Source organism: Chrysochloris asiatica, unplaced genomic scaffold (assembly GCF_000296735.1).
Source record: "Chrysochloris asiatica unplaced genomic scaffold, ChrAsi1.0 scaffold00099, whole genome shotgun sequence".
In the NCBI taxonomy this organism is placed as follows: Eukaryota; Metazoa; Chordata; class Mammalia; order Afrosoricida; family Chrysochloridae; genus Chrysochloris; species Chrysochloris asiatica.
The window spans coordinates 11,269,036-11,291,053 of record NW_006408617.1 but is presented as its reverse complement, the minus strand read 5'-3'; the positions used below and the strand labels follow the sequence as shown (position 1 = coordinate 11,291,053).

General features: G+C 38.4%; 1 protein-coding gene across 1 annotated transcript; it reads right to left on the bottom strand.

The window, feature by feature from the left end:
- Positions 1-4,540: 4,540 nt before the first annotated feature.
- KLHL41 (kelch-like family member 41) lies at positions 4,541-20,256 on the bottom strand. The gene is made up of 6 exons (XM_006867021.1): positions 19,070-20,256; positions 15,953-16,110; positions 15,723-15,830; positions 12,683-12,868; positions 8,401-8,547; positions 4,541-4,854 (listed from the first exon to the last, which is right to left on the bottom strand). The coding sequence occupies exons 1-6, from the start codon at positions 20,177-20,179 to the stop codon at positions 4,743-4,745; spliced, it is 1,821 nt and encodes a 606-aa protein (XP_006867083.1). The 5' UTR covers positions 20,180-20,256; the 3' UTR covers positions 4,541-4,742.
- Positions 20,257-22,018: the final 1,762 nt, after the last annotated feature.

Below are 22,018 nucleotides of genomic sequence, written 5' to 3'. Positions count from 1 at the left end.
CTCGTAGTCCCTGGCTTGGCTCCGATTCATTCCATTAAAATTGTCTTTACTAGAGAAAGGCTGTGTGCTGGCGGCCAGTAGGCAGGCTTGAAGAATGTGCCCTTGGGTTTAAACGATTATATATTCCTAAGTGTTTATGTGTACATAAACAAAACAAAACAAAAACAGAAGAAATAGAAGCAAATTCTGTTGAATGGTGATACATGGAGGGGATTGTAATCATTGTAATGATACGAAATATGATAGGATGCATGCAAAACTGATGTTCTCCCATATAAACTATCACTCAATGTACAATAAAAGTTTTTTTTTTTTAAAAAACGTCTTTACTTCCATCTTGCTTATATGATGGAAAGATTAGCTCTTTGAGCTAGCTCATCTTCAAGCAACTTTTAGTTTTGACCCGTGGCCCCTCGGCTTCCCTCTGCCTTACCTTTGTACTGAACTTTTAAAAGACATTCTAGATTTGAAGAGTGTCTACTCTCGGCAAATTATTGAATGATGCAGAAAGCATCAAAAGAAGATGGAAGGAATACTCAGATTCACTGTACCAAAAGGAAATGGTTGATGTTCAACTGTTTCAAGAGGTAACATATGATCAAGAGCCCATGGTACTGAAAGAAGTCCAAGGTGCTTTGAAGGAATTGGCAAAGAACAAAGTACCAGGAACTGACGGAATAAAAATTGAAATCTTTCAAGAAAATGAGGCGGCACTCATTCAACTATGCCAAGAAATTTGGAAGACAACTATCTGGCCAACTGATTGGAAGAGATCCATATTTGTGCCCATTCCAAAGAGAGGTGACTCAACAGAATGTGGAAATCATCAATCTTTTTGATATCCCATGCAAGTAAAGTTTTACTAAAGGTAATACAGAAATGGCTGCAAGCATACATTGACAGAGAACTTCCTGAGGTTCAAGCCGGATTCAGAAGAGGCTGTGGAATGAGGGATATCATTGCTGATGTCTAATGGATCTTTGCTGAAAGCAGAGAATATCAGAAAAATGTTTACCTGTGCTTTATTGACTATGCAAAGACTTTTGATTGTGTGGATCATGACAAGCTATGGACAACATTGCGAAGTATAAATATTCTGGAACACTTAATTGTGTTCATGAGGAATCTGTACATGGACCAAGAGTCAGTTGTTTGAACAGAACATGGGAACACTGAATGGTTTAAAAAATTGAGAAAGGTATGCAACAAGGTTGTATTCTTTCATCATACTTATTCAACCTGTATGCTGAGTAAATAATCCAAGAAGCTGGGTTCTATGAAGAAAAGTGTGGCATCCGGATTGCAGGAAAACTCATTAACAACTTTGATATGCAGATGGTACAATCTTGCTTGGTGAAAGTGAAGAGAACTTAAAATATTTACTGATTAAGATCAAAGAGCACAGCCTTCAGTATGGATTGCATCTCAATGTAAAGAAAACGAAAACCTCACCACTGGACCAATAAACATTCTTATCAATGAAAAAAAGATTGAGTTGTCAAGGACTTCATTCTTCTTGGATCAACCATCAACACTCACAGAAGCAGCAGTTAAGAAATCAAAAGACATTGCATTAGGCAAATCTGCTGCACAAGACCTTTTTAAAGTGTTGAAGAGCAAAGATGTCAGCTTGAGGACTAAGGTGCGCCTGACTCAAGCCATGGTATTTTCAATAACCTCATATGCATGCGAAAGCTGGACAGTGAATAAGGAAGACTGTAGAAGATTGATGCTTTTGAGTTATGGTGTTGGAGGAGAATATTGAAAGTTTCATGGGCTGCCAAAAGAACCAAAAGATCTGTGTTGGAAGACGTTCAGCCTGAGTGCTCCTTGGAGGGCAGAATGGCCAAACTTCATCTCTCATACTTTGGACATATTGTCAGGATGGACCAGTTGCTGGAGAAGGATATCATGTTTGGTAAGGTAGATGGTCAGAGAAAAAGAGGAAGACCTCCAATGAGATGGAATGGCAAAATGGCAGCATCAGTGGGCTTAAGAGTGGCAACAGTTGTGAGGTTGGCCCAGGATCGTGCAGTGTTTCGTTCTGTTGTGCATAGGGTTGCTGTTGGTACCAACTCGATGGCATCTAACAAAAAGAACAGCAAAACCAGAACAGTAAGTCTGACCTTCTATCTCACTTTGAATTTTTTCCCCCTCCCATTGGTCTAATCAAAATGATTGGTAATGGGAACTAGGGACCATTTAGTTCTTCCTGTCTCAGGTTAGTGGAGGAAGTGGCTCATGTCGTCTATTAGTTCTTGGACTGTTTCTTGAGTTTTTTATTTGCTTTACTCTTCTTTCTTCTGGATGGAGACAGACCAATAGTTGTGTCTTTGGCCATTTACTAGCTTTTAAGACCCCAGTCACTACTCACCATAGTAAGATCCAGAACATTCTCTCTGAACTATGTTACGCCAGTTGACTTAGCTGTGCCCTGAGCCTGTAGTCCCAAGCCTCTAAGCCCAGTGACCCATTCCCTCAAGGTGTTTGGTTATGACTAAGAATTTTTGACATAAAATTGATTTTTAAAGTATACAAATCAGTGATATTTTGTTATATTTATAAACAGGTGAACCATCACCAAAGAAAGAAAAAGGAAGGTATTATTCCTTTATTTGTTTTGTGAGGTCCAATTTGACTTCTGGAAGGAGCTCTGGTAGTGTAGTGGTTACGAATCAGGCTGTGAACCACAAGGTCAGTAGTTCAAAACTACCAGCTGTTCCATGGGAGAAAGATGAGGCTTTCTGCTCCCGTAAAGATTTACAGCCTCGGAAACCCAGTATAGGGTCGCTATGAGTTGGAACCGACTCCACAGCACATAACAACAACAACATTGGACTCCTGGAGTCGTGGATAATGCGCTAGACCATAAGGTCTGTTTCAACTACAAGGGTCAGCGGTTGAATTTTAGAACATTTTCAGCATTCTCAAAAGAAACCCCATATTTTAAAACCTGATTCCATTTCTATATAAATCAGCATTCTCTCCCCTCAAAGTTTAAGTATTCAAGTGTGTATAATTCCCCCCTCAACTGCTTTTAAGTTTGTCTCAATCTATAGGCTTCCCCTCTACACTTTCCTTTCTTACAATTCATCTGTTGGAGCAGTTTTATCGTGTGACTTACCATCAGGATTTGTTGGTCTTGTACATGGTACAGTTCAGAGCAATGTTTATTAATATAGAAAAGCAGCAAGATTCCACTTCAGGGATCCAAAGTTAAACAGATGTTTGTTGAATATATTTTAATATTTATGGCAGAGAAAATATAGCTCTACAAACACTTATCTGTTTTTATACAAATGCTCAATAAACCATCTGGAATGCTCCAAATTAAGTCGCAAATCAGGTTTTGTTTCTCAGGAAGTACATGACAGGATAGAAGTCAAGCCTACTCTGCCTATGATAGCTAAGTGAGAATGGCCAATTGGCATGTGGCTGAGATAAGTCATCAATTGATGGCTTGCATATAGCTGAAAATGATGACCATGGACAGACAGAGAAGTCGAGTTACAATATGCAGTAGGAACAAACAGCATGAATTATGTTGTGGCTGTGTGCCGTCAAGTCGATTCCCACTCACAGAGACCCTGCACAGGGTTTCTGAGGAGTAGCTGGTGGATTTGAACCACTGACCTTGTGGTTTGTAGTCGAGTGATTATCCTACAACACCATACCAGGAGTCCAATGTTATTGTTGTTAAGTGCCGTCGAGTTGGTTCTGACCCATAGCGACCCTGTTTAGGATTTCCTAGGAGCGCCTAGTGGGTTTGAACCACCGACCCTTGTGGTTGAAACTGACCTTACGGTCTAGCGCATTATCCTGTAGTGCCACACCAGGACTCCAGGATTCTAGTAGGGCCTCACAAAACAGACAAAGGAAAAATACCTTTCTTTTTCTTTCTTGCTATTAGAAATTTGCAAATAGATAGCCCTTGTGTGGAAAGTATAGCTCAAACTTATACTAATGAATACATAGCCTCCCTGCCACTCCTTGTCCACAACTTCCACTCCAGCATCCTATTGATTCTTTCCCCATTTTCCCACTAATATAATGTAGTTGATGGTCTGTAGACCGATTTACTGGTTTTCCCTTTATTTATATTTTAAATTTGATTTGGAAACCACAAACAGAATACACCAGTGTTGCAAAAAGAATAGAGCAAAAGAAGATCACTTGAATTTTATTACTTTACTTGGAGATTTTTTGCCTTCTAATGAGACCTTTTTATTACACTTCTTAACTAGCTTTTCTAAACCTTCCCATGGTATGTAATCTTCTTCGTTGTAATACACAGGAGTCTGTCATATCTTAAAGCATTAAAGAAGGCTTTTGATATCTTTAACATTTTTTTAAAAGATGGAGATGTACATATTTCATTCTCCACTTCCACCTATAATAGAAAATGAGTGTAAAGGTACTCTAACAACATAAATGAAAGGATTAGTAAACAACTTAAATTTAGGACCTCCTTTATAATTGACTGAGGCATATTAACAAAAGAAATAATTTGTTTAGTCTACTGTTTCCTTATCAGAAACCTTTTAAAACTCTGAACATAACACTGTAGACTCACTCATGTTTTGATACCTACTGCTAACCTTTTAGACAATAACTTAGTGAAGAATAGATTTCTAAAGAAATCACTATACAGGCTTTAGAAAAAAAAAAAAACCCAATAAATTAAGATCTACTTTCTTAAAATACACTACCTCCCAGTCTATTATGTTTTGTCACCTTCTTGTCTATAGTTTAGATAGTTTGAAGAGATTTAAACGTGTTGCTAGGCAACTAGCTCCTGAAGCATAGCGGATTTCCTTCAGCATCCCAGCCCATTCTTTTTTATCATCTTCATACCTGAGGAGGAGGAAAAATATTCATCAATAAGCAGCTTTTAAGTAGTTAGTCTTATAGACAAATGTGAATCTTTGAGAAGTACATGACAGCTATGGCCTTCATACACTATTGGCTCTTACCCAGAGAAGGATGTTCCTGCCTGGTACAAAGATACTTGAATTGCTCCCAAAATATGCATTCCCTGAATGAAGCAGTTGCCTGAACTACTGCTACAGTATTTAATCTGGATGCCTAGGAAGTTAAATTCTCTCTAGGAATCAAAGCCTGTCTATAGATGAGGAGTGATAGACAGTTAAGTAATCAGCCATCCACCTTTTGATTAATGAAGATGGTTGGTCTCTGAGTAAACAAGTAAGCAGAGGAAGAACTGGAGAAGAGCAGATGCCTGTTAGTAGCATTAAATATGATTTCACCTGTTCCCATAAATAAGTGCCTAGCAGTATATCTGACACATGTTGTTGTTGTTAAGTGCCATTGAGTCAGTTCCGACCCATAGTGACCCTGTATAGGGTTTCTGAGGAGTGACTGGTTAGCTTAAACCGTTGACCTTGCAGTTCAAATGGCTTTGCAGTCTGGCACATTAACCCACAGCATCACACCAGGACTCCATCTGACACATAGTAGTTATTACATTAACATTAATTCTCCTTTGCTTCTGTTATCTTGTTGAGGACCACTCTTCTACTTCTACACTTGAACTAGACTTGCTAGTGTGCCATACAGTTGATTGACAGCACCATTCCTAAAGTCTCACCTGGGAAGGTCTTAAAAACAAATGCCCAGATCCTACTCCCAGAAATTCCAACTGGTCTAGGTAAGGTCCAGGCACTGATATATTTGAAAAGTTCTCCAGGCAAACTGTACTATGTGCCTTGGTACCTGGCTCTGTTTCCCCCAACCCTGAGCCTTCTCAGTCTGCATATTTTCATGCTTCTACTCTTTCTCCAATCCATTCCTCTTACCTCTTCTCTTTCTGCAAGTCTCCCCTCCTACCTCTTTTTCTGAGGAAGAGTTGTTCTGACTCACAGCAACCCTGGATAGAGTTTTCAAGGAAGCAGACTACCACATATCTCTCTGGCAGAGTTGTTGTTGTTGTTGTTGTTAAGTGCCGTCGAGTCGGTTCCGACCCATAGCGACCCTGTACAGGGTTTCCGAGGGTGTAAATCTTTACGGGAGTAGAAAGCCTCATCTTTCTCCCGCGGAGCGGCTGATAGTTTCGAACCGCTGACCTTAAGGTTCGCAGTCCGATTCGTAACCACTACGCTACCAGAGCTCCTTCTCTGGCAGAGTAGCTGGTGATTTTAAACCACCAACCTTTCTTTCTGTTACAGCCAAGTGCTTAGCCCCTGGACCACCAGAGCTCCTTGGTTTCGGTGTCACTGACCAGGGAAAAGTGGCACTCATCTAAAACTGTACTTTTAGATTGACATGGTAGTAATGAATCACCTGGGAATCTTGTTAAAATGTGGATTCTGATTTTGTGGTGGGGCCTGGGAGTCTGCATTTCTAAGAAACTCCCAGCAGATGCCAATGATACTGCTTCACAGGCCACACTTTAAAGTGCAAGGTTCTAGACTGGGGTGGGGGAACATCTGGCCTGCACAATCATTTGGTCTGGCCGTGCCAAGGCAACTGCAGTTCCAGCCATCACACTTGTTGTTGTTAAGTGCCATTGAGTCGGTTCTGACCCATAGCGACCCTCTAGAGGATTTCCAAGATGTGACTGGTGAGCTTGAACCACCAACCTTGCAGTTCAAACTGACTTTGCAGTAATGCATTAACCCACAGTACTGCACCAGGACTCCTAGGGGTGAGTTAATTAAATGTTTGACCAAATATAGCAGGCTAATTTTTAAGTTGATAATTTTGTATGGCCCCCGAATGATAATATAAATATCCAAATGGCACTTGGCAGAAATAAGGTTCCCCACCCCTATTTAGACAAACTGCTGACAGGCCAGGTAATAGCAGAACACATGGTTTATATACAGTGATGTTTGTAGCATCTGGCCTTATCCTATGGACTGGCCTTTAACCAGATAAGGAAAGCATGAGCTTTGCAGTTTCTAGGTGAGTGTACAGAATGAACTCACTTAAGTTCACCTTGGACGCCTAGGACCTAGCTCCTGTAAACTTCAGTTAAGCAAGCATAGTGCCTGAGCTGAAGGCGGCAGACAAATGTGTTCTGAGGATGACCAGACAGCTAGGCACCTGACTATACTGACTCTCCATAACACAAACCGGAAGTCTGTCCACAAGACTTCTTGGACACTTTGGTCTGCATATAACATTTGCTACATTAGAAACTATGGTTAAATCCTTTAAACATTTACTTTTTTTAAGCCTAAAGAATTGGATCACAAGGTTGGTTTTGAACCACAAGGTCGGCAGTTCAAACTTACCAGCCACTCCTTGGAAATGCTACACAGGGTTGCTATGAGTTAGAACCAATTTGGCACCTAACAACAACAAACTGAAAAATAGTTCAAATTAAGTAACTACTGGAAGTGTTAGACTTAGGGAGAACTGTCTAGTCCAAACTGGGAGATAAAATGGGTTGCTCTTTTTTCCTTTTAAAAAGCACTTGTTAGGCAGAGACGATGGCGTGGAGAGATGGAGCAGCTGGGGACTTGAGATCCAGAGAGGGAGAGGGGCTGTGTGCTGAAGACCCGGGGAGTGTAGGGAGCAAGGCTTGCAGGGTATACCCTTTGGTTGGTTGATGATGCATGGAAGGGATTGTAACCATGACAATGAGACGATATACGATAGAATGAATGTAAAACTAATGTTCTCCCATGTAAACTATCACATAATTCATAATAAAACATTAAAAAAAAAACCATTTGTTAACTGAATCCTCAAATGGAAAACCATTTAAATTAGATTGGAAATTGAATTAATGAATTCTTGGAAAATACAAGAGGTTAAATAAGTTTCTTCAGAGGTCTGTGTTCTTTGGAAATAAACTACTCCCTGGTAGAAATCTAAGTGGTTTGAAATGAAGTAGCCTTTGCTCTATTTGGATGATTAGAGCTTTAGGCTTTTAGAGTTGAATAGAGTTTAAAGGATTAATAGTCTGACTCTCATTTTACTGATTACGAAATAGGCTCAGAGAATGTTATTTCTTTCCCAAGCCCACAGCTAATTAGAGACAGTACTTAATCAAATAAGTGGCATGTGCAAAATATCAATTAAGTACAAAGAGTGTTTTGTTTACTGTACAGAAGCAGTTTACGTGGTGGAAGAGTCTGGCTTGTTATTTACTGCAAAATTGTTTGTTTTTATCAAGTTTATGGGAGGGAGAGTCCTGGTGTAGCACTGTAGGATAAGTACTGGACTGCTAACTACAAGGTCGGCAGTTCAAACTCATACCACTCTCGGATACTCCAAGCAAGTTTGCGATGATTTGGAACCGACAGTCATGCTTAGCAACCCTATACAGGGTCTCTATGAGTCAGAACCAACTCAACGGCTCTTATCAACAGCAATAATGTCAGTCATCTGATTTAATATTTAGTTCAGAAAATTGGAGTAAAGAGAACTTACTTCCATATGTCATTGACTTCAGTGGGTGCAAACTCTTTTGACTCCAGTTGGATCATAGCAAAACCACCGATGGCATACAGGGATCCAGCCAGGCTGACTAAACCAATAGAACTTCTTTCTTGTGGAAATTCAGGCATTACTTCCCACCTAGACATTATTGAAAATAAAGCCAATATAAAACAAAAATGCCAAAAGCATTTGCTGAAAAATTATACATTAAGTTATAATAATAACGAAAAGAATTCAACCACCAAGGCTCCTTTCAAACAGCAGAGAATTGAAAGGTTACGGTATCTTTTTACTGGACTATATTTAAATACTTCTTATAATTACATTTAGATACATTGTTAAGTGCCATTGAGTCGGTTCTGACTCAGTGACCCCATGTGGGTTTCCAAGGAATACCTGGTAGGCTTAAGCTGCCAACCTTAGCAGTGATTAGTAGTCCAGCGTTTATTCTACAGAGCCACAGAGCCCTCACTGTGTCAATCCTAGAATATTTCTGCTCCATCAGGAAGTACCTTCAGCAGTAGTTGTCACACTCTGTCACAAATTGTGGAGGTCTGTTGTGGTTCTAGTCTCCTAGGCCTGTAACCTGCTATTGGGTTGAATTCATTTGAATGATGACAGGAACATTTTAAGGACAGTTCATAGACTGGGGGTGAAAGATGTCTTTTTAAGGATTTATACATCAGATTTTCATGGTGAGTCAGAAATGGCTCAATAGCAGTGAGTCTGAAGGGCATTTAAAAATGTGAACAGCCGTCTTAAGTAGGATAACTAAAATGAAAGTCAGTCAAATTAACTGGATGAGTCAGGAGTCTAAAATAGCTCATCATTTCAATAGCCCTCGATTTTCATTACTGTGCCATGAAAATACGACCTTATTGTTTTTCTTTAAACATATTACTTAGCTTCTAATGATAAACATTATATATATATACACACTGTAGAAAATCTGGAAAATATAGAAAGGTATAAAAGAAAACACCTATCTCCCATGATCATAACCCGATCACACCCATGATCATAACCACTGTCAACATTTTGCTATAACTTTGTCATATCATATAACTATAAGCACCCAAATATATGAACAAAACTAAGAACACAGTATGTTGTTGTTAAGTGCTAGAGTCTGTTCCAACTCATAACGATCCTGAATAGGGTTTTAGAGGCTGGAAATCTTTACAGGAGCAGAAAGTCTCATCTTTCTCCTGCAGAATGGCTGGTAGATTTGAACTGCTGACCTTGTGGTTAGCAGCTCATTTTGTAATCCACTATGCTACCAGAGTACCTTATAGTTACAGTTTTGTTTTTTTGCATTACATTTTTTTTGTGTGTGTGAACTGAGTGATAGTTTACATAGGGGAACATCAGCATTATACCATTGTTTCACTGCAATGATTACAATCCCCTCTGTGCATCATTATTCAACAGCATTTGCTTCCATTCCCTCTGTTTTTCTTTTCCTTTTTGGAGGGTGGGGGTGGGGATATGTACACAAAAACACTCAGGAATATAAAATTTAAATAACCAAATGGCACATTTCTGCAAGTCTGCTGCCTGGCTGCCAGCCCTCAGTCCCTCTCTTTCATGAATCTAGAATCCTTAGCTGCTCCGTTTCTCTATGTCCTCATCTCTGCCTCCATCTCTGGTGTTGCTGCTTCTCTGGATAGGGTCCTGCATTCCACTTGTGCTCTTCTCCCTTGATGGTCCTAGGGTCCTCTGGACTATAAGATTAACTACTCCCCCTTTTTTGTTACAGAACTTCTACCTTTATAGTTATGACACTCACAATTAGTCATGATAACAATTACTCACTATTGATTCATAAGAATCTTACTCCCATCTCTTTTTAATCAGACCCATCTAGACAAGATGAAAACTATTCAGTGGGGACTTTATCTTCCCCTGTGCCCTCTTAAACTAAAATCCCTCTTGAAAACCTGTAAGCCAGTCACTTTGTGCCTCTATAACCCCCTCTTTTTAGGTAGCCAATGTCTAAGTTGCCCATCCCTATCTACCCTGTATACCTTTAAAGGGGATAGGACTGATATTATGGTTACAATTTATACATAAATTTATTTATATGCTGTTTTTAGATTTATGGTGTGGTACTGTAGGATCAGCACTGGAATTATATCCACAAGCAGTGGTTCAAATCCACCAGCTGCTCCTTGAAAACCCTATACAGGGTCACTAAGAGTTGGAACTGATTCAATGGCACTTAAAAACAACATGCTGCTTTAACTTCTGATATCATGAGCATTTTCTCATATAGTTTTTTGAAAACATGATTTTTAATGATTATTTAAATATCATTTCTTAAAAGTTCCTCATGGCTTTCAGATACTAAAGTCTATTTTGTCACAAGGGATGCATGGTTCCCTAAAAAAAAAAAAAAAAAAAGTAATATTGTTCTATTGTTCTAATTTTTCTTTGATTGCTACACTAAGAATATAAAAAGGATAAACTCACCTAGATGTGTAAGCTCAAAGTTTTAAAGAAGGCTAATATTTATATGGAGTCCTGGTGTGGTTAATGTGCCAGACTGCAAAGCTGTTTGAACTTCAAGGTCGGTGGTTCAAGCTCACCAGCTGCTCCTTGGAAACCCTATATAGGGTCGCTATGAGTTGGAACCGACTCGATGGTGCTTCTTAACAACAACAGTATTTATAAAGCTCATCTACTAACTGGGATCCTGGTGTGGTGCTGCAGGATAAGCACTGGACTATAAGGTCTGTTTGAATCGCAAGGTTGGTGGTTCAAACTCACCAGTTGCTCCTCAGAAACCCTATACAAGGTTGCTATGAGTAGATACTGACCCGATAGCACTTAACAACAACATCTGCCAAATATGTTTTCACATTGACTTTAATAAAAGTTTAAAAGTAAAAATGTTTAAGAAAAAGGAATTATAAAGAGACATTCATTGTCTACCCAAAGTGGGGGGACTTCAAAGGCAAAAAGTGACTGGCTTACAAGCTTTCAAGAGGGATCCTAGATCCAGAGGGCACAGAGGAAGGTAGAATCTCCACTGAGTAGTATTCAATCTGTCTAGGCGGGGATGATGAAAGGAAATGCAGATAGGTCTCTTGTGATACAATAGTGAATAATTGTTATCAGGACTGATTGTAAGCGTTGGAAATGTAAAGGTAGACTTACTGTAGCAAAAGGAGGGCAGTGATTAACTTTCCAGTATAGGAGCGGAGGTCCCTGGGACCACCAAGGCAGAAGAGAGGAGTGCGGGGGGGGGGGGGGGGGGGGCCCGGCTTGCATGGTATACCCTTTGGTTGGTTGATGATGCATGGAGCGGATTGTAACTTTTGCAATGAAACGATTCATGATAGGATGAATGTAAAACTAATGTTCTCCCATGTAAGCCATCACATAATTCACAATAAAACATTTTTTTAAAAAAAGAGACATTCATAATGTACAAATATCAATCACTTAATACTAAGTGAAATCCTTTTATCCTCAAATATTATCCCTAAGTATTTCCTACGTAATTCTGTTTATTGTTGTGTGCTGTTGAAATGGTTCTGACTCACAGCGACCATCTATAGGGTTTCCAAGTGTTGTTGATGGGTTTCATTTGCCGACCTTGTGGTTAGCAGTCCAGTGCTTATCCTACAGTGCCACACCAAGGTTCACATACTCTATCACTGTTGTTGTTAAGTGCCATCAAGTCAGTTCCAACTCATAGTGACCTTGTATAGAGTTTCCAAGGAGTGCTGGCGAGTTTGGACCTCTGACCTTGTAGTTCAGACCGACCTTGTGGTCCAGTGCTTGTCCTATCGCTACACACCAGGACTCCCACATAATTTTATAGAGACATGTATATCCATCTATAAGTATATAATTATTCACTTCTCAAGTATTATTTTTATACAATTAAATTCACACAGTTAATCACTAGCAAGGACAAATAGAACATTCCATCAACTTAAGGGTTTCACGTTCCAAATTACGAACCACATTAACATATATAAATGTTAGGAGTCTTATATCCAAAAATAGTAGAAACTTTGTCTCTTTGCTTTCCTCTGCCCATGTTCTAATTAGATTTCTGAGACTGTAAATCTTTACAGTAGTAGAAAGATTCTTTCTTCTCTGAAGCAGTTGATGGACTTGAACAGCTGACGTGGAGGTTAACAGCCTGACACTTAACCCTCTGTTACACCAGGGATCCTAATTAGAAAGTTTAATTTTTAGCCAAAACAAAAATGAAAAGTATTCAGTGATTTATATGTTGTAGTAAGATGTAGCAACTCACTTGTTGGTGGAGAGGTCAAAAGCTTCAACTGAGGCTGAAAGACCATCTTCTGTGACACCGCCTGCAATCACAATTTTGCCTTTATGGATTGCCACTCCAAACATGGAACGGGGAATTTTCATTGGAGGCAGATCTTTCCAGTCTCCTTTTTTGGGGTTGTAGATAAACATCCTGTTTGTGCACTTTCTGTAAAAAGCAAAGACAACAAGATGTTCTTAGTAGAATTTTCTTTAGATATTTTTAAAGATACAACTTCCCTAAGGATTTCCTGTTGTTCCTCATATGAAATAGTCACTACAGCAGAAGGCAGGAAAACTCCAAAGCAGTCTTGGTTTGAATGTATACTACTAAGCAAAAGACAATTAGAAATGTGGTGATCAAATGATTTTATAACTTAATTGTATGAGTGAAAGGTAGAGTACTTTTACTTCTAGGCAATTACTAGGCAAACCTAGACTCACTTGAATTTTTCTTACCGGTATGATCCTTCTGGCTTCTTAGAGTTATCCTTGATTTAATAATGGAAGTTCAGGATTCCAAAGGATAATTAATTGGATATAATACCAAAATAAAGCCAACTTTTGGTAAGGGCATTTTTTCCCTTGAAACTTACAAAAGAACAGATATCTGAAGTAGTAACAGTTCCTCTAATATTTGACTTCCTCTAATAATAATGGAATCACTTTAAGTAAAACCTCTTGATAAAAAATCATGGTCTTCAAATTCTGTGATGGTAATTAGTACAATTCAGTGCTACTTAGATAATGACCCATTTCAAACTTCTTGACTTTGGCATTTGTCAAGCATTCTTGTATAGTCATATTATCAAGATTAATATATTCTTACTCAAGAGCTCTATGATTCTTACTGACAAGAGCTGTGTGCTTCTTACTGACATATCAGTTTCCTACTTATGAATGCTACTTGAAGGAGACAATTTAAATCATTTGGCAGGGATCATATGTTTTAGAACACTGCTTAATACAGATTTCCCATTCCATTTGCTCAGGAAAAATGCACCCAATAAGACGATACTAGGTGTGTTTTTGGAGTCCTGGTATGGCCTGTAGGATAAGCACTGGACTACAAGGTCAGTTTGAACCACAAAGTTGGCAATTCAAACTCCTTAGCCACTCCTTGGAAACACTATACAGGGTGGCTATGATTTGGAACTGACTCGATGGCACCTAACAATTTATGGGTTATAATACGGGGACATGGGGAGAGTGCTTCAAATAGTTCATGGAAAAAAGGGATTTAAAAGATAATGGTATTTTCCCATGAAGCTCTTGAAGCCCCCTCATATACTTTCCTTTAAATTTTAACTTGTTGGAATTGTTGTTGTTGGTAAGTGCCATCGAGTCAGTTCAGACTCCTTGTTATTGTTGTTAAGTGTTGTTGAGTCAGTTCTGACCCATAGAGACCCTGTTTAGGGTTTCCTAAGAGTGGCTTGTAAGCTTGAACTGCTGACCTTGCTGTTCAAACCAACCTTGCAGTCCACTTCATTAACCAACAGTGCCACACCAGTACTCCTTTCAGACTCATAGCGATCCTGGATATGGTTTCCAAGGAGTGGCTGGTAAGTTTGAACCACCAACCTTGCGGTTTCAACTAAATTTGTGGTTGTGTGTTTATCCTAAAGCGCCACACCAGGACTTCTTTAATTGAGTAATAACCATTAATTAGTATCTCCAGAATGTAGAGTTCTTTCCTTATAACATGGGAGAAAGATAAGACTGTCTACAGCTCCAGTAAAGACTGACAGTTTTGGAAACCCCAAGGAGCAGTTTTACCTGGTACAATGGGATCCCTGTGAGTCCAAACCAACTTGATATGGTAGTGTGTTTGCGTTTTGGGTTTTACTTCTAACATAATTCTATATTTTACCTCTCCCCCTGCTTCGCCCTTGCAACTCTCAACTCTGGCTTGTTCTCTAGGATTAGATATTTCTGTTAAGCAGTCTGGGTAAATGATGACAAGACAAATTAGGCAGAGGTTTCAGGGACAGGAGGTTAGTTTTGCTCAGTGTCTAAGCTGAAAACATTTCTTTTACCAGGCTTAACTGACTGACTTCTGGAGCAGTTTGAACCCATTTCTTCTCTATTTGAACTATAAGATCTTTTTCATCATTACCTGTCTCTTAAAACGTGCATAGAAATCAAGTTAGGGTTCTATGTCAGAGTAGTTCTGTTTTTCTCACAAGAGACTGGGCACTAGAATATCAGGAATAATCTGTCCTGTTTGAGCAGATAAATATTGTGTGTATCATTTCTCTCTAGTAGTGAAACACTGCTGAGAAATTAGCAGTTCTCTTTCAGAAATCATGCTTTTCAGTTTCAAACTCTATCTAAATTCCTTTTTATGAATCTGAAGTACAAATACACTAATTTTTTATGTGTTATCATTTTACTGCCTTAGATTACATTTCATTTTTATCTACTATAGCTAATGGAAAGGAGCTCTGGTAGCATAGTGGTTATGAATCGGGCTGCAAACCTCTAGGTCGGCAGTTCGAAACCACCAGCCGTTCCGCGGGAGAAAGATGAGGCTTTCTGCTCCCGTAAAGATTTACAGCCTCAGAAACCCTATACAGAGTTGCTATGAGTCGGAATCGACTTCACGGCACATAACAACAACAACAACAACAACAACATAGCTAACAGAATACGAAAGTCCATTGGTTTTAACGTAGTAAAAGACAGTATCTATCAGCTAAACAGGATTTGATTATGCTTCTAAATGCTGCTTTTCCACTGTAAAAAATGTTTATGATGGAGGTATTATGTATGTTCCTAAGAATATACTGTGCATCTACATATTTACTGTAGTAATGTTTATATTTTATAGTTTTTCTTCAGAAATCATTTCTAATATCCTCCTAACTTTTCCAAGTTTTATTTTCAAATTTTACCTCTAAAATATTACTGGTTTAGGACTAAGAACCCATTTCAGTTTACATATTTAAACGAAAAGAATAAGGAACACTTTAAATTAAAAAAAAATTGGGGTGCAAATCATAAGGACATTTCAGGGTACTTACTTGTCATCTGTTTTTCCTCCTAGGCAATATATCATCCCTTTATGTGAAATCACATTATGGCCATAGACTTTGATAGGAAGTTTTTTCACTTCATTCCATTTTATAGCCCTAAAATTTGAAGATGAAAGAATTTATGTTTTCAGATAGTATCTGCTTGTAAAAATGCGAATATGTTTTAGGCATTCATATGTCATGAATGCTTAGGAGACAGGAAGGTCATGCCAGCTTACACAGGATCATAGCATAATACTGAATCCAGCGAAGCCTCTGTTTGTAGGTCTTTGCCCGCAACGACATAGATTTTGTCATCTACCTCTCCTAGCCCGAAGAGACACCTGGCTGAAGGCAGAGGAGGAAGTCCAACCCACTCAGATGCTATGTTATCAAGCTGAAAAAAATACGTAAGAAATTGAGGAGTTTGTTAGAAAAAAGTCACAGGTGTAACATGTATATCTACATGTATGTTTATATATAAATATGTATTATACTCTATGTATTGTTTAGAATCCATTGATCAGTCAAAGGTCTGCCAAGTGAATATAATCCCCCAAAAATACAATCCCAAAGTATCTAACATATTTTAGCTTTGAATTACCAAAAAGAGGAGAAAATTTGCATGGCCTTCCAAAATAGTTAAAAGTACTGAAATCTTCAGGACTTCAAGAAAGGAAAAAGAATAAAATAGAGTCATCGTAAGTTAGAACTGTGAGGTTTCTTGTCAGATTTTCTTCCCACGTTGGCTTGTTCAGGTTTGAAACACACTGAGTAAAGAAAGGCAGCGACAGTGGGGATGGTCACATTATGTGAGTGACCACCACATGCTATATTTAACGTGCTCCCCAAGCCGGCCTGGGACAACTGGACCTGTCGCTCAGCGCACAGACAACTGGGAAGTTATGATATGAAGAAGTAACTTGGCTTGCTTTTGTTACTGCCACTTCTGCAAGCTTAAGATGGTCCTTTACCTACCCAAATTCTAGGGTCAGTGATTCTGGGGGGCCAGTATTAGTTTCAGCCGGCCTCCCAGAATTACTATTAATATTTTTAAGTTTTTCACCTTGCATTTATATTCACCTAGGTATAAGAAAAGTGTTTCCTGCGGGAGTACAGCCACAGATTTGTTGTTCTCTCTGGTACTACATATGTTTGCAGCAGAAGAAAAAGGAATAATGCCCAGAATCATTGCATACCAAGAATAGAGGTAGATATAAAAACCAGTGGTATAGAGCGGGAGTCTATGGGAGCCCGTCTGTATCTGGTCTAGTAAACTCAGTTAAACAATGTACTAATGAACTGTAGACGACAGGAAGAATTGAACTGCCACACATCCACTGTTAGCTTTGCATTTACTAATCTCAACGTATGGATTATGGTCACAAAAACTTTTACTTTGGAAAAATATCCATGGTAAAGAAAGAAATGTATAGTGCAGTAGAAATAAGTCAGTACATATGATGTTTTAGGAGCATGCTGGCTCCAGAGGATAAGCATTGGACTGGGAACCACAAGGTCGCAAGTTTGAGCTCATCAGCTGCTCCGTGGGATAAACATGAGGCTTTCTGTTCCTGCAAAGATTTAAAGGTCCCGAAGCCCTATACAGGGTTTTATGAGTTGGAACTGACACCATGGCACTTAACAACAATGACATTTTCACTTGGTGATAAGACTTTGTATGAAATACTTTACACACATATTCTTATTTAGTCCTTTAGCATATTGTTGCTAAGCGCTGTCAAGTCAGTTCGAGCTCATAGAGGCCCTGTAGAGGGTTTCCAATGGGCAGCTGGTAGTTTTGAAATGTTGACCTAGTGGTTCACAATCCAGTGCTTATCCTACAGTACTACACTAGGAGTCTGAATGTTAAATTAGGGTTAGGACATTTTTTGGTTTGTATTCAAAGAGTTATGCTGACAGATTTTATTTTATTTTTCTTTTTCATAGTTAAGATTCTTCACTGGATCTCTGAAAATTGAGAAGCATGATTAACATGTATAATTATTCAAGATTAGGAAAAGCTGATTAAGGTAGAATTTTGTGAATGCACAGCAAGCGACACAGTCTGAGAGCATATTATGATGGTGGCACGACATTCTACACTTACTTATCTTTGGCCTTTCCAGCTTAAGTACTCATCAGCCACAGGCCATGATTAGCTATGACCTAAACCAAGTCTTTTGAGTTAGTTGTAACCTACAAAGTACTGGTACTAGCATTATTAAAGATAGAAATTAAGTCACTGATTCCCTCATAAATTGATAAAAGTATAATGCATTGATAATATTAAAGAAACTCCCTTCAAACTACCAAGAGTCCATTAGTTGAGAAAAATTTGTTTTCTTGAGAACTTCTGTAGTGTAACCAAAAAAAAAAAAAAAAGATTGCTGAATTTTTATAAGGTCTAAGAATAGCTCCAATCTAAATTATTTTATATAATAAATAAAACTTCTAAACATACTCAATTCAAACTAGTGATACTTGATGTTAATTTTTCCGGGAAAGTAATCCAAAGTATATAGACTACGTATACCAGTTCTTATAATTTTCAACACACTTTTATTTTAGCATAAGCACTAGACTGCTAACTGCAAGGCTGGCAGTCCAAACCCATCAGTTGTTCCAAAGGAGAAAGATGAAGCTCTCTGCTCCCACAAAGATTTGCAGTCTTGGGAACCCTATATGTAGTCACTAGTAATCAGAATCGACTTGATGGCAAGTAGGTTAAATTTTAGGCAATAACTATAAGTAAGAGATGAAATGCTATATGACCATCTGTTACTTCTTTGTAATGTGTAAAGTGCTTTGTTTTAGGAAAACACATTAACCTAGCTTTCAGGTAAAAGTATGTAAATTAGATTTTGTTTTTACAAAAATAGTGGATTTTAAAGGATCATGGTCAATTATAAACATGACTTTTTGGTAAAATATTATTTTAAAAATTTTTGAGTCATCATTAAAACATTTGAACATCCCCAAGCATTTTATTAAATACTAGTACACAGCGAAATTAACTGACTTTAATATTTTTCTCTGTCAATCCTCTAAGTAATGAGAGTATAAAATCCAAAAACCCCACTGCCATCGAGCCCATTCTAAGCCATAGCTACCCTAGGTTGGTTTTCTGAGACTGTCTTTACGGGAGCAGGCAGCCTCATCTTTCTCCTGAGGAGCAGCTGGTGGGTTTGAACCGGTGACCTAGCAGTTAGCAGCCTTTAATGCCTAAGGGAATTAGAACAGGGCATCAATGAGAAAAAATTGCAAGTCTCCTGAATAACTCTTAACATTGCTTAATTGAATGGTGGGTTAACAGGCTTCCCTTTATGCCTCAAATTATGTAAAGTCTTTCTTACCTGGAAGAAGTAAGACTGTAGAGGTTGATCCTTATTTTCTTCATCCACATATAGTCCTCCTACCACATACACCTGGTTTTGTTGGGTAACAACGCTGGAATGATTTCTGGGAATCTGCTCAGCCAGTGCAGTAAGGTAGCACTCATTTTCTGTGGGGTCATAAGCCACTGCAGCTGTGTCATTAACCAAAAGGATGAGGTCTTTGACAAACATTCCATGTCTGGGAATGTCATTCAGGTAACCAGGAAGTAAATCTTCATCACCAACATCACCATTCACTTCACCAGCCCCAGTTTTCTCGGCATTTTTACTAGGTTCTGGGAGTTTACCTGCAAAGGCATCTTTTAGAACTTTGATTTTTTTCTGGAGTTCAGGGTTGCTTTTGATTATATCATCTTTCTCAACATGATCTTTAAAGTATTTTTCTGTCATAAGACGAAAACGGATGCAATCAAACACTTCACTAAGGTTTTTAACCTTGTTTTCTTTGTCTGTTCGCACCCATTTCATCACGGCCTCAAATACAACTTCTTCCTTTTCTACATTGAGGCTGTCATTTGAAATGACGGAGATTAATTCCTGTGGAGACAGTTGCATAAAGTCCTCTTCCTTACAAATCTGTAGGAAATGATCAGATACAAATTCACGGGCAGAAATGGCTAATCTTGGGCAGTCCAAGAGAAGTCCTAATCTTAGGATGGCTAAACAGTTACCAAGAGCAAGTCTTTTCTGGAGATATGAAACACAGACTGTGAACACCGAGGGGATCTGAAAACGACTGGCCAAGGCAAAAATATCTTGCACATTTCCATCGTTGAGGTCAATGCTGGCGGAGTACAGGTATCTGATGATTAAATCAAGTATAGCAGGGTCCACATTATCTAGTACCACCTCCTTCTTCTTCTCCTCACCAATTTCTGATAAAAAATACTCCCGAAAGTAAGGACTGCATGCCGACAAAATCAATCTGTGGCAGGGAAGACTTTTGTCACCTGCTTTTAGGGTGCAGTCGATGAATTTTTTCTCATCTAGGAGATCTCTCAGACCATCCTGAAGTAGGGTGGATTGGTAAAGCCGCAGTTCCTCTGCGAGTTCCCGCTGGGAATCCATTTTGTGAGTAACCTGGATAAGGAAGGGGACACTGAAGGCCTTAGATCCTCGCAGCACACAGGTCTAGCTGTAAAAAGGCAGATCGCTGTGCTTTGCCCAGCTTCAAGCCTTTGCAATTTAATCCCACCAGCTAAATATAGATACCAACTCTAACAACGGGAATTTAGGAGAGCTAGTTTGGAAAGAAGAGTTGTTCTTGCAGCTGTTATAAATTGAAAGGACAACTGGAACTTTTAATCACTAAGGGAACAGATAAGAAACAAGACATTTAAGTGAAGTGGAAAGCTTTAAAATACATAAAGCTTTAGAAGATATGCTAATAAAGGCTGCCACAAGAAAATGCTTTTTGAATTAACCAAACACTGAGTCATAAAAATGAGTCAGTCCTCAATCACTGGTCTGGCAAGTGACTTAACTCTCCAAATTAACGATGCCAAGAATATGAGGTGAGCTGATCTGAATTCTCATAAGCTAGATAGATCCCCTTTCCAAGAAATGTTACATATGTATTTCTATTTTCTACTTAAAACAGTGAGAGATACATTTTTCTTTTAAAAAACAGAACACTTATAAAAACTTTTGATATATGGGGTATAACTACAAATTTAATTAAATTACCAGTGGTACAGCTTCCAGCCTCACAGCAACACACAAACCATCACAGTATGGCAAACTGACCCACAAGTGGTGACAACAACTTAAAACAGTGGGATATATATTTTCCTTTTAAAAGCAGGGCACTTAAATGGAGGGGATTATAATACTTGTAATGAAACAAGGTTATGATTTGCTGAGTGTAAAATTGATGATCTGCCCTGTAAACTTTCACTCAATTCACAATAAGAACTTAAAAAAAAAAAGGAAAAGAAAAAGAAAAACTGGCCCCACAGATGTTGAAAGACAAAGGCCTTCCCCTAGAGCCCAGAGAGATAGGAAGCCTTCCCTAAGAACTGGTGCCCTGAATTTGGGCTTCTAACCTCGTAAACTTTGAGAAAATAAATTTCTGTTTGTTAAAGCCAAAGAAAAGAAAAGAAAAGAAAAAGTTAAACTAAAAGCAGGGCATTTATAAAGACTTTGATATATAGACTATAAATACAGTTTTAAGTAACCTTTAAGATAGCACATCATAAGCGAAAATAGTAAGTGCAGAGAAACTATTAATTTTCTAAGATATTCTAAATTATCTTCATTCTTAGGTGGAAAAACTGCAATTAAAAAGTATCAAATTAAATTATAAAATTATTCAACTTATTTACACCTGGCTTACTTTACAAAGCATTTGAGGTGGCAATTAAAAACAAAAAAAGAAAACAAAAAAGGAGAGGGAAATAAAGGCTAATGGTGAAAAGGAATCAAGATCAACAACAAAACAGAACAAATAGAAACAGACTCAAAAGTCATAATTTTGTTGTTGTTATGTGCCATCGAGTCAGTTCCGACCCATAGTGACCCTGTACAGGGTTTCCAAGGAATGGCTGGTGGGTTTGAACTGCAGACCTTGTGCTTTAAGCTGACCTTGCGGTCTAGTACTATACCAGGAACAGACAGAAATAGAATTCAAAACAGGAAGAGAGTTAAAAATCGAGACTGAGGAAGGAAAAAATCCACATACTTACAAATATCAACGATCACCAAAGAGATTCTGTAGTTTGAAGTGTTGAAAATTATCTTTCACAAATGTTTAACAAAAATAAAATGGATGTAACCCAAGAACAACGCTATCAACAAAATATCGCACCATCAGAATAAAGTGCTCTATCACTGTATAATTTTGAAAACAAGCCTTATGAGAAAAAATATATAACTAGAATCACAGTGTAGTCTATTGATTATAATGAA

Coding starts and splice junctions, on each gene's coding strand:
- KLHL41 (XM_006867021.1), bottom strand. CDS start 20,179: ATGGATTCCCAGCGGGAACTCGCAGAGGAACTGCGGCTTTACCAATCC. Junction 16,111..19,069: donor TACAGTCTTACTTCTTCCAG/GTAAGAAAGACT, acceptor TATTTTTTTCAG/CTTGATAACATAGCATCTGA. Junction 12,869..15,722: donor GGAGGAAAAACAGATGACAA/GTAAGTACCCTG, acceptor TGCTTTTTACAG/AAAGTGCACAAACAGGATGT.